The 12,701-nt window shown below is 36.1% G+C and overlaps 1 protein-coding gene across 1 annotated transcript in view; it reads left to right on the forward strand.

The window, feature by feature from the left end:
- LOC149211073 (multisubstrate pseudouridine synthase 7-like) overlaps positions 1–12,701 on the forward strand; it is a 405,145-nt gene that overhangs the window by 87,615 nt on the left and 304,829 nt on the right. The window contains exons 6-7 of the mRNA XM_089396894.1: positions 11,287–11,359; positions 11,623–11,679. Of these exons, the coding sequence (XP_089253020.1) occupies positions 11,287–11,359; positions 11,623–11,679 (130 nt within the window). The remainder of the gene's footprint in view (positions 1–11,286; positions 11,360–11,622; positions 11,680–12,701) is intronic.

A 12,701-nucleotide genomic window follows, 5' to 3' on the forward strand; every position in this document is an offset into this window, starting at 1 on the left:
AAATCAGCATGCTAAAGAAATTGAGGCCATAAAGACTAATCATGACACAGAAATTAGTTTCATGCAAAGCAAAATGTCAGGCTTAGAGGAAAATATGACGACCATGAAAGCTGATCATGATAGGAAAATTAATTCTATGCAAAACAAGTTATTAACTATGGATGAAGAAATGACTATCATGACGTTTGATCATAATAATCAGTTGGCCACCATGCAAGCAAATCATAAAGAAGAAATAAACTCTATGCAGTATTGCTTGATGAACTTAAAGGAAAAGACCGATAAAGTAATAAAAGATATGGAAGAAGACCATGTCAGGCAAATCAATGCTATAAAGGTTGAACACTCTAGTCAGATGGATGCCATTAAAATACAGGTTCAAAAGTTTCAACAATGGTCAAAGGATGAGAGAAACCAGGGGACATCAATAGATCAGGAGCCTTCTCATTTGCCGCAACAAGCTCCATCTTATTATGAGGAGGTCATTGGTTCGATTGAAAGATGGTTAATTGAAGGTGATCCAGATAGACTTAAAAATGATAAAGATCAGATGCAGGATAAAGAAAGACATGTCACGCATATCTTACATACTTCATCTGATAGCTTTGAAACAGAAAGTTCCATGTCATCAGTAATACAGCCTGCCACAAAGAAAAAGCGCAAGAGAAAGAGAATGAGAAAAAGGTTTGATGCATCAGACAGTCGCGAGCAACTTGATTTTCGGATAGGGAAAAGTCCTACCATATGCAGAATTGGACATGGCACATCCGACAAGCAGCCGACAGATTTGCCTGAAAGCAAGCAAATGCTCAGTATACACTATATTGAACACATCTGATGCCATGGGGCATCCTTTGTATTGTATTTCTAACCCTACTCCTTTCATTTCAGCATTTTTATTTCTGTTTTAGGATTAGATTTACTTTTCTAGATAGTTAATAAATGAAGAGCTTTTATCTTTCCTGTGCTTAATGTATATGATGATTTTTGGATGGACGCTACTTATTTTTGTGTTGTATGGATGCAGATTCTGGATTCTCACATTCCTGCAGTGCAGCAATGTGTCCCCAAGTAGAGCCAGATGTTGACCACTACAGGTCAACTGCCCATAGCAGTACACCCCCCTTTTCTTTGCAAAAAGGGGTAGCACTTGATCGACATGTCCGTGCCATCCTGCAGTCATCAGCAGCTTGATCATTTTAATTGTAAACCCAGTCTGCATGTATGAATTGTAAATAATCTTAGCAGATATGAGTCGTGTATGTAAATTGCCTAGGTGGACCTAACTTTCTAATGGTAATCTACGTCCCGGAAGGTTTTTCGTCTCACCGATCCATGATCGGCAGAGTTTTCCTTCAGCCTGACCCGAAAGCCGGGATGGATTTTGTCATTATAATTTTAGGAGAATCCTAGTGTGTTAATCTGCTAGATTATAGTTGTGTCGCAGAGCTGGGTGGTTTATGAGGGTCTATGATAAAGGGGTTTTCCCCCTTAAGATGTAAATTGTAAAAGTCATGATGTAAAGTGTCTTGAGGGTTGGAAAATGTTTTAAATCCCCTCATGAGTCCTAAGTCCTAGGTCCTAGGAGATTTTTCCAAAGGCTAAGTTCGAGGATCCATTTTAAAATGAATTAAAAATTAAAAAATAATAATAATAAATAAAAAATATAAAATAAAATATATTTGTGAGGAAGTTTTTTTTTTTACGTGGGCATCCCGAATCGAGTGGTTCATGAAGCGAAAGTCGGTGATTTATTTTTCCTGCTCGGTTCTAGATCCAATCTTCTGCCGCTAGATCTAGATCTAGATCTAATCTTCTTTGCGGCTGGGTTCTAGATCTAATCCTCTACGGCTAGATCTAGATCTAATCTTCTGCCTTATTTCTCTGTGGCTGGGTCTCGGCTTTCTACGGGCAAATATGGCTCCCAACTTTGCGAAAATAGTTTTGGCTCAGTTTCGTCCGTTTCTGGAGGGCAAGCTCCTACGCATATCGTCAGTGAAGCCCCAGCTCCCACTGTCCAGGTGGTCCAGGCCTCACTCGATGAGGCTTTGAAGTTTTCCGAAAGTGCCCTAATTTGCCGGTTCAATGGTTTTTGGCCGCGGTTGACAGCTCTCCACAATTGGATCTCGGAGGTATGGAAGCCTGTCATTTCTGATGAAATTAATATCTACCCCTGTGCTAGGGGTTTCTTTATAGTAGATTTTGAAAATCCTGAAAGCAGACAATGTATTCTAGATTCTGGCCCTTGGTTTTGGGAAAACTCAGGCCTATTCATGAAGCCATGGAACCCATCATTCGATCCCTCAACAGCAGTCATAACCTCAACACTAGTTTGGGTGAGATTGCCAAGCCTACCCTTGCATCTTTGGAATCTCTCCTTGCTAAAAGCCATTGGAAATGCAATTGGAAAATTTCACTGCAGGTGCACAGAAACAGAGGAATATGCCAGAACCACCTATGCACGCATCTGTGTGGAAATGGACTTCAGCGCCGGATTCCCAGCTGAAATAAACCTAACAAGTAAAGACTATGTGTGGAACCAGAAACTCGATTATGAAAGTGTCCTCTTCAGATGTCGATCCTGCTTTGAGACGGGCCATCTAGCCAAAAATTGCCCAAAAGCCTCCCAGAAAAATTCTGATAGAAAAGACCACCACAGATCTACATGGTGGGAAGGAGCACAAAAAGAACACTACACTGTCATCAAAGAAGAATACTCTAGAGAAAACTCTGAATCACAAGAAAGAAATAACTCTCAAGACAAGCAGGGAGAAAGCCTCGCCCAGCAACAAAAAAGTGAACTTGACAACGCCTCAAGCATCAACAGTTATGAGGATTCAGATTTCGCACAAAATAAATCGTCATTTAACAGCAAAGCAGATCTCCTAGACCAAACTTCTTCTCCGTCTATCTTCAAGAGGACGAACACAATAGATCGCGAAGCTAAGACACCAATGTCCCAAGAACCAGAAGAGATGAAAGGGATGCAAGAAACACGAAGTTGGAAGACCGTAGAGAAAAAAAAGAAAGCTACAGCATCAATCTCGCCAAGAAAAACAAGGAGCCAGACAATTAAAAACTAAGAAAATTATAGGTCCGATAGACCAATTTGGTCTCAGTGGACGTTAACCACTATCATCATCATCATCATAAAATTAAAAAATATAAAAATTATAAAATAAAGCAAAAACCCTAAAATAATAAAATAATAATATTTTGAGTGAATGCATGTAAAATATCATTTTTTAATAAATCGACGGATGAGATTAAGAGATGTCTTGATTCTCATCAACGATCGAGATCATTTCGACATGGATCACTCGAACTAGCCGTTGGGATTTTTTCCTTTAAATAGGGTGCTAGGGGTCAGTTGAGATGAGATTGGATTTGAGTCTTGTGCTGAAGAAGCTCTCTTGTAGTTCATTTTTTTGTGCAATAAAGAAGACTTTGGGGTTAAAAATCTTGCTGGTGTTACTCTTCTGAAAATGCTGTAAGATTGTTCTATTTGTTCTGCATAATTTTATTTTCAGCCATTAATGATAGCTTAATGAAGATTGATCTAGGCACAGGTATCTTGTCTGATCTTTGAGGTTTGGATGGTAGTTTAGATCCTGAAATATATTGGCAGGTATCTCCATTTGATCGGGGTTTCTCTATTGTTTTCTCCTTCTATGTTGATGGTTGATTTTAAGCTGTGCAGGAAACCCTTTTTTTTTTCAGATTACCGGGCGTTAGGGGAAGTTCTCGGTTGAACCAGCCAGCTCCCGTGTTGTGTTTTCTAAAAGAGCCCAGCCAGTTCTTGATCTCGGGCTTATCATTCGAAATATATTTTTATGAATGCATGCAGGGTTTTCTGAAGCGTTTTACATTAAAATCAAATTCTAAAAATATTAATGCTGTTATTGCTAAATCTGGCTATTCTAGAGCTGCAATTTTTTTTTTGTGATTTTAGGTTAGTTTTGAAGGGTTTTACTTTAAAATTTTGTATATATCTGACGGGTTTTGTTTTCTTCTTGCAGGTTATAGGTGCAGGTTTTGAGAAATTTTCAGTGGTTTCTCTGGGCATTCTGATTACTGTTGCTTGGGTTCTTCAAAATATTTTTTGAGAAGATTCGAATTTTGGACCAGCAGTGCCCTTCAACCGCTGTCCCACTAGCTATTGCGTGTTCATCTCCGCTGAGGATCCTGACATTTCGGTTTTTCATTTTTGCTGGGGACGTGATTGTATATGAACGACAGCGTTTTCGAAGGAAAGGCACATTTTTGAAACGCTGTGAGCATCAGTATAATCAAGGCACATAAATCGATCCGCATTCCTGTCCGCCGCCGTCGACCTGTGTAAATCTGCTGAACTCACTTCCGTTTGCAAAGTTGCAACATTCCACGCAGGGCAGTCGACCATCATCACGCAGCCATTTCGATTTGGATAGCAGCGTCTGCTTCAAACCTGAAAATATATACCCACGCGTTTTTTTGTTCACCACAGTCAGCTGCACGCTTCAGGTCTGCTCAAAAAAAAAAAAAAGTTAACGTGAGGCATTTGAATGACCCTCGCACTAGGTCAGCAACGTCGGCCTCAAACCTGAAATACCCACGTGTTTTTTATCGCCGCCGTCTGATTGCTGGAAGCCGCAGACTCTCAAACAGCCTTCATCCGCCATCAGAAAGGTATTTGCTGTGATCACATTTTTTTTGCAGGCTGCGGAGTGTTTTGCATGACGTTCCTTCCTCCCTGCGTACGAGGAATCGTATTCATCCTTCAGACTTCATGCGTATGGTAAGTTTCATCGTCTTTTTTATTTTTATTTTCTTTTTTTTAGGTTTTTTTTTGTTTCAGATTTAGTCAGGGTATTAAATTTTTTTAGATTTAATTGTTTTATAAATTAGAATTTTATGTGTTCTAGTTTGGTTTCGTTTTATGTCATAAGGAAATAGATATAAATAAAAAAAAGGGGAGAGATTTGATATCGTAGTATTTGTTTTGATTTATATTAGATTTTAGGTTTTGTTTATTAAATTTTAGATTTAGGTTTTATTTAATTTATAGTTTAATATTTCTCTTAGTTTAATTTAAATTTCTTTTGAATCAAATAATATATATATATATATATATATATATATATATATATAAATAAAAAAAAAAAAAAAAAAAATAAAAAAATAGATTTAGATTTTATTCAGCTTTAGCTTAAAATTTTTTGTCATATTTGCTAGATTCAGTTTTCTTGGGAAATTGACACGTCATTTTACTTTTCCTGCTGAGATTCAAATTTGTTGATGTGGAATGAATGTTTATCATTTTTAGACAAGTCTGCACATGAATGACCATCTTAAAGATTAGCTGCATATGGTATCCGGTTAATGATTCATGATTTTGCATGGTTGTTTAAAAGCATTCATCTCTTCAAAATTTGTAATTACTGGATATCGTTATTGAGCTTTGGTCATTATAAGAACTTTGTGGTTTTAACAGATATCTTGCTGTTCTAAATTATTTGATGACAAATGATTTGCTGTTTGCGGTTTATATTTCTATATCATCTAACAAGTAATCATTTTAAAACCAAATCTCTTAAGGCACTGGTCTGCTAAATTAATAAGATCATTTTAGTGCTTCGTGTCTCCCAACCCAACTGTTTGGCAGTTGGTCTTCATCATCTCATAGGGTCTACCCCCCTTAGCCGTGGGAGACAGGCTTAAACGAAGAGATCGGGGATCGGAGTGACAGCCCTCGGTCTGAGCATTGTCGTGTCAATCTGCGCGACAACACACCTATTTTAAACAAATCATCCACATATAGTAGAATAATGATTGGTTCATTGTTCACCACCTTGATGTAGAGGTTTGGATTTGCAGAACTTTTGACGAACCCAATTCTTAAGAGATATGCATCCATTCTTGCATACCATGCCCTAGGAGCTTGCTTCAAGCCATATAGGGCTTTCTTGAGTCTGCAAACATGTGTGTCCTTACTATTTATCTCAAAGCCTTCTGGTTATTCAATGTATACTTCTTCATCAATGGTTCCATTCAGAAATGTTGTTTTTACGTCCATTTGATGAATATTCCATCCCATTGTAGTAGCTAGCAAAACCAAAGATCTTATAGTAGTATATCTTGCAATAGGTGCAAAGGTTTCTTCATAGTCTATACCTTCCTTTTGAGAAAAACCCCTTGCAACAAATCTAGCTTTGTATTTGTCAATACTTCCATCAATAACATGTTTGATTTTGTAAATCCATTTTGAAGTGACAATTGATTTGTCACTAGGTCTAGGAATGATTTCCCAAACCCCATTCTTCATGATGGATTGATATTCTTCTTGCATCGCCTTCTTCCATTCTTCTTGATGAGCAACTTCTTCAAATGTAGTTGGTTCAACTTCTATTAATTTTTTCATATATGCTGCATATCTTGAATATCTCTTTGGTCTTTTGCTTTCTCTAAAAGTCCCTTTAGTAGCTCCATGTCCTTCGACATCTTCAAGAGTAGCTTTTAACCAATTTTGCCTCTTCCTTGTTTCGGGTATGATCACGGGTTGAATAGGCTCACTTGGTCCTTCTACTTCTTCTTGGTTTGTAGTTGTCTTGTCATGATGCTCTTCTTCTTCGAATAGTGGTGTATCTTCGTCATCAAAATCTATTGGAATATCCTTGGATCTTTTGTAGGCATGATTCTCATCGAATATAACATCCTTGCTTACTTCAATTTGTCTTCCTTCCTTAATGTAGATTCTATATGCTTTTGAAGAAAGACTGTAGCCAACGAAGATCCCTTTAATGCTTGTAGAATCTAGTTTCTTTTGCTTGTCCTTTGGAACATGGATGTATGCGGGACACCCAAAGATTCGAAGATGGTCCACACATGGCTTCTTTCCTGTGAAGGCTTCTTCAAGTGTCATATTCTCTAGGATTCTATGAGGACTTCTATTTTGTATATATACTGTTGTCATTGCTGCTTCACCCCATAGAAACTTTGGTAGATCTTGATCAAATATCATAGTTCTTATACATTCTTCAATTGTTCTATTTTTCCTTTCTGCAACTCCATTCTACTCGAGATTGTAGGGAACAATGAGCTCCCTCTTAATACCTGCTTCTTTACAATATGCAACTATTTCTTTTGAAGTGTATTCCCCACCATTGTCGGATCTCAGAGTTTTTATCTTTCTTTTAGTTAAGGTTTCCACTTCAGATCTAAACTCCTTGAACTTTTCAAATACTTCATCCTTTGTCTTGAGAAGGTAGAGCCATGTCTTCCTAGAGTGATCATCAATGAAGGTCACATAATAAAGATGGCCTCCAAGTGATTTGTTAGACATAGGCCCACACACATCAGAATGAATGAGGTCTAATATTTCCTTAGACCTTGTATCACTGCTTGTAAAAGGCTTCCTTGTATTCTTTCCCAAAGCACATCCCTTACAAACTCCTTCACGATCTTCCTTGATGTTAGGGATGCCATTTACCATTTGATTGAGAGAGGGAATGATCTTGTAATGTATATGCCCATATCTTCTATGCCATAGTTCGATAGGATTGATTTCCATGTGAACTAGGGCTTGAGGAGATGGTGTTATAACTCTATATAGTCTTCCTTCACGAACTCCATTAACCTTCACTCTTTCAATGTTTGAATCCTTTCCCCAGACCAAAATTTTACAATCTACAAAGACAACCCTATCTCCCTTATCTTCTAAAAAAGAAATCGAAAGTAAATTCTTTTTCAAACTTGGAACATAGAGTATATTGTTGAGGTGTAACTTTGCTCCATTTTCCAGCTTCAAATATGTAGATCCAAGGCCCTTGACTGCATAGCTATTGTTGTCTCCTAGCTCCACTGCATGAGATGATTGTTCCTTTGATAGAGTATGAAGTTGTTTGCTTTCTCTTGTTATATGTCTTTATGCTCCACTATCAATGATCCATGCTTTGTCATCATTAGAGTACCTGTAAGTGCATCCAAGAACCCTTCGCTTTTGACTTTCTTAGATAAGTTGTAGATGATATTTCCAATCCAGCTTCCTGCAATTCTTATGATATTGAACCCCATCTTCAAGTAAATTGTCATAGAGGGAGTAACCTTTTCTTTCAAGCCAAAAAGTAATCTCCAACCTTCTTTGACCTTAGTTTTGATACCATGTTGAGAAATCAATGCTAGTAGATATTAAGGTTTGATTCCTCTTTCTTGATAATTACTTGTGAATTATGTTGGCCTCTTTTACTTCTTTATTAGATTATCTTTCATCAAGCAATTACCAAATTATGTGTGTGTGAAGATCACAAGAACAAGAGACACAAGATGTAGGTGCATAGCTAGGGAAAAACCCCTATAAGGGCAAAACCTAGTCAATAACTCTTTTTTCAGTAATTCAATTCAAGATGAGACACTTCCAGACTTCTTAGACCTAGACAAAGACCTTCTCCAACCACCAAGTCAACCCTTCCTCCTTGTAGATGTCCTTTACTCAACCTTCCAAGTCACAACTCTTCAAAGTGCAACTTCAGATCAGAATTTTGGCCCCAGCAACAGATTTTCGGCCCCCAGCTTCAGAACTTTGACCCTACAGCAGAGACAGAATTTCGGCCCCAGCTTCACAACTCAATATCTTTGCACGTGTGAGAGAAAGGTAGCCCAAAAACTCGATTTTCCTCTTCCCAACTTCTCTCCTTCTCTTGCAACTTCACACTCTTTTCTAGCTACTGCTTCTTAGAGATCGAACTTGTTGATGATGCTCTCCAAATGAAGTCGAACTGCTCAATATATAGGCTTCTTGTGAGGTCGAATTGCCCTAATCCAAACCGACTTGTTGAGGGCAGGGCCGACTTGGTGTGGAGGTGACAAATTACCTTTTTGACTTAAAAATAATTCTTTTTACATGATACAAAAGCCCAAGAAGGGTCTAATAATAATGACAATGACTCTAATGACTCAAGACAAAACCTAGAAGTCCTAAGTGGGGACTTTGACCTAGAAAACATTGACGCAAGCATGAAACCCATGCTTTCATAAGTCATTTTTCTTTAATAATAAAATTTTCTTTTGACAAGTACAGTTATGAAGACCGAAGCTAGTTACATTCTTCAACAATGACCAGCATAGATCCATTTTAACTCTAGATCTACCAAGTGTCGAGAGGGATCAAATCTCTCAAGACACAAACTTCTTTTTGGGTGCAAAACTTAAGGAAAGGTTTGCACCTAGAAATATTTGATTGCTCTTGGCTCAATAGATCCAAAGTTAAGATGGATCTATGTTGGTTTTGAGCAATACACTAATTAAATGCTTTAATTATATATATATGTGTGTGTGTATATATATATATATATATATATATATATATATATATATATTTCATTTTCACTTGTTTTGTATAATATATACATAGTTGACATTAAAATATTGTACTGATGATTCACATTCTACACATTAAAATGTTAATACATGCCCCCTTATGTTCGGAAGTAGAAATCATATACCCATAGGATATTATCTATCTCTCTCTTTCTCCCACCCACACACATTGAATTATTTTTGTTATTAATATTTTTTTAAATGTTACATGTCAATTGCATAATAAACATTGAAGAAATTACAAATCTCCCTCATACCTTGAATTAGAAAGAACCTACTAATAGAGAGAGAGAGATAGAAAAATTACAAATCTCTCTCTCTCTATTAGTAGGTTCTTTCTAATTCAAGGTACGAGGGAGATGTGTAATTTCTTCCATGTTTATTATGCAATTGACATGTAACATTTAAAAAAATATTTATAACAAAAATAATTCAATGTGTGTGGGTGGGATAAAGAGAGAGACAGATAATATCCTATGGATATATGATTTCTACTTCCGAACATAAGGGGGCATGTATTAACATTTTAATGTGTAGAATGTGAATCATAAGTAAAATATTTTAATGTCAACTATGTATATAATATATAAAACAAGTGAAAATAAAATATATATATATATATATATATATATATATATAGTTAAAACATTTTATTAGTGTATTGCTCAAAACCAACATAGATCCATCTTAACTTTGGATCTATTGAGCCAAGAGGAATCAAATATTTCTAGATGCAAACCTTTCCTTAAGTTTTGCACCCAAAAAGAAGTTTGTGTCTTGAGAGATTTGATCCCTCTCGGCACTTGGTAGATCTAGAGTTAAAATGGATCTATGCTAGTAATTGTTGAAGAATGTAACTAGCTTCGGTCTTCATAATTGTACTTGCCAAAAAGAAAATTTTATTATTAAAGAAAAATGACTTATGAAAGAGAGAGAGAGAGACTCTCTCTCTCTCTCTCTCTATATATATATACAGAGAGAGAGAGAGAGAGAGAGAGAGAGTTCTTATTCCATTAGTAGGTTCTTTCTAATTCAAGGTATGAGGGAGATAGAGGAAATAAATTAGCCTCCTTCTTAGCTCAAGGGCTATAGTGAGATTGTTGGTACAAGGCTAACCCACAGGTATACTCATTTAAGAGTTCACAAGGCTCGAAGCTAATACAACAATATTCATAAACACAAAGCCATTACGACAATATTTATCAAGGCATTATAGCTCATCCTGTCACTTACGGGGATTTGAACTGTTTTTGTTATTAATATTTTTTTAAATGTTATATATAACTCTGTATTAAGAATGTAATAAATTAAACATTCCTTACAATGGAAATTGAAAATATAAGTTTTTTTTTTTAATAATTTAAATTACTTTAATAGTAATATATATTTTTGTTATTAATGTATTTTTGTTTTAAATATTACATGTCAACCCGACATAGAATGAATTACACATAATGTAATATCGACGATATTATTTTTTACATGCCATATCTCAACTCCATCTCAAGTAGTGAAGGCATTACATATCTCCCTAATACTAGAAAGTAAATTAATTTTTTTTTTTTTTTAATTTTTTTTTAATTTTTACTTTCAATTACTTAATCTATGAATAAATTTGCTGTAAAATTAAGGTAGAAATTGAATTATTTTATTTATGGCCAACATTGATTTTTTTTGTTATTACTATTTTTTTAATTTGTTAATGTAAGTATTATTTTATTATTTTTAAATGTAACATTACATGACAACATCTTCTTCATACTAGGCTGTAGAGGGCCTCTCAGTGCAATGATTACTTTACTGTTTACATTTTGGTAGGAGTAAACCATAAAACTTTAGGTACACGTAGATGTAAGTTCAACATGCACCATTCATAAGGATTGATTTAATTATAAGTATTTGAGTTGTTTGACTGCTATGTTCTTTGTTCAGATTTCATCTATACAAGGAAAATAAAGACACTCAAGAGGCTTTGCTTGTGATTGGGAGGATGCTTGGTGTGCAGGTATCATATTTTGATTTTTTTTGCTCTGTTGTTGACATTTTCCTAGATTCTGTCGAGGGTTATCTGGTTTAATGCTTTTGCATTTAACTTTCCACTGTAATCACAAAATCTTAATTTCTAGAGAACACAAAATTGATTGCTAGGTGATTTATATGAATATGCAATGAATTAAAAAATATTGGGAGACAGCAAAGGACTGAAGTTATTGATTTTCCCATATATGCTTGCTTGCTAATACCTCTTCTTTTTCCTCATTGTAACAGCCCAGGGCATTTGGCTTTGCAGGCACCAAAGATAAGCGAGCAGTTACAACGCAAAGGGTACACAATTGTCCATACTTGTCTTCAAGATCTATAGAATTTCGTGTTTAGTTCTAACTGATATTTGGCTTAATTTTATTTCCTTAGCCTTACAGAATGCATTGCACTTCATTCTTGTTTATTTGACTAGTATAAAAAAGAAGCATATGAAATTATAACAACCAGCATCGTGAGTGTTATAGGCTTTGCAAGTGATCACCTTGAAACTTTTTTTTCCAAGTAAAACATGATAGAAAAATTTGGCTGCCATTTCTAGTAAACCTGTTGGCATAGGCTAGTGTGCCTCAGCCAAGGGAACTCGAACTGGGCACTTGCTAGCATGGAACTAGCCAAATGTGTAGCTAGTAGCGACGTTAGGCAAACCTGGTTGAGCTAACCCCTTGGGATACTCAGCATGTTGAACATGTGTTTACAGCCACTCATATAAGTTGTTGGCAGTTAGTGGTCCTAGGGTGGCTTATGTCTATCATGTATAGGCTCAAGTATAGCTACGGAGAAATGATTTTTGACAGAGTTCTAATTGCCTGAGGGCTTATATGTTAAATGCCTCATTCAAGTACGTTTATATGGATGTGAAAGTTTATGGAAATGCAAACACACAATATCAATTTTCTAAGTAATTCAAACAAGCATTCGTGGAAGAGGATTGTGTTGGTGTGAGTAGCTTCGGAAGGTCTTTTACATTGGCTTGGTGTCTTAGCATGTGGAAGAAACTATTTGCCTCTTCTAGTGATTTATGCCTTCTTTCCCAAGTCTAACTTAAGAAAAGTACAATAATCAAAGTTTGTGGCTTGTTGTATTGCAGGGATTCGAGATATAGAGGCCTGTCATTCTACAGGAGTCTGAGACCAGGAATAAAATCCGAATTCTATATCACCTCAAAGAGCTATCATCCAAAGTCTTTGGCCTGTTGTATTGCAGGGATTCGAGATATAGAGGTCAGTCATTCTACAGGAGTCTGAGACCAGGAATACATGGATCCGAAATCAGAAAGAAAGGCAAGGTCTATTTTATTACAGAGG

Source organism: Pinus tabuliformis, chromosome 1_2, assembly GCF_031772625.1.
Source record: "Pinus tabuliformis cultivar Carrire ecotype Pingquan chromosome 1_2, CPIR1, whole genome shotgun sequence".
NCBI classification, from domain to species: domain Eukaryota; kingdom Viridiplantae; phylum Streptophyta; class Pinopsida; order Pinales; family Pinaceae; genus Pinus; species Pinus tabuliformis.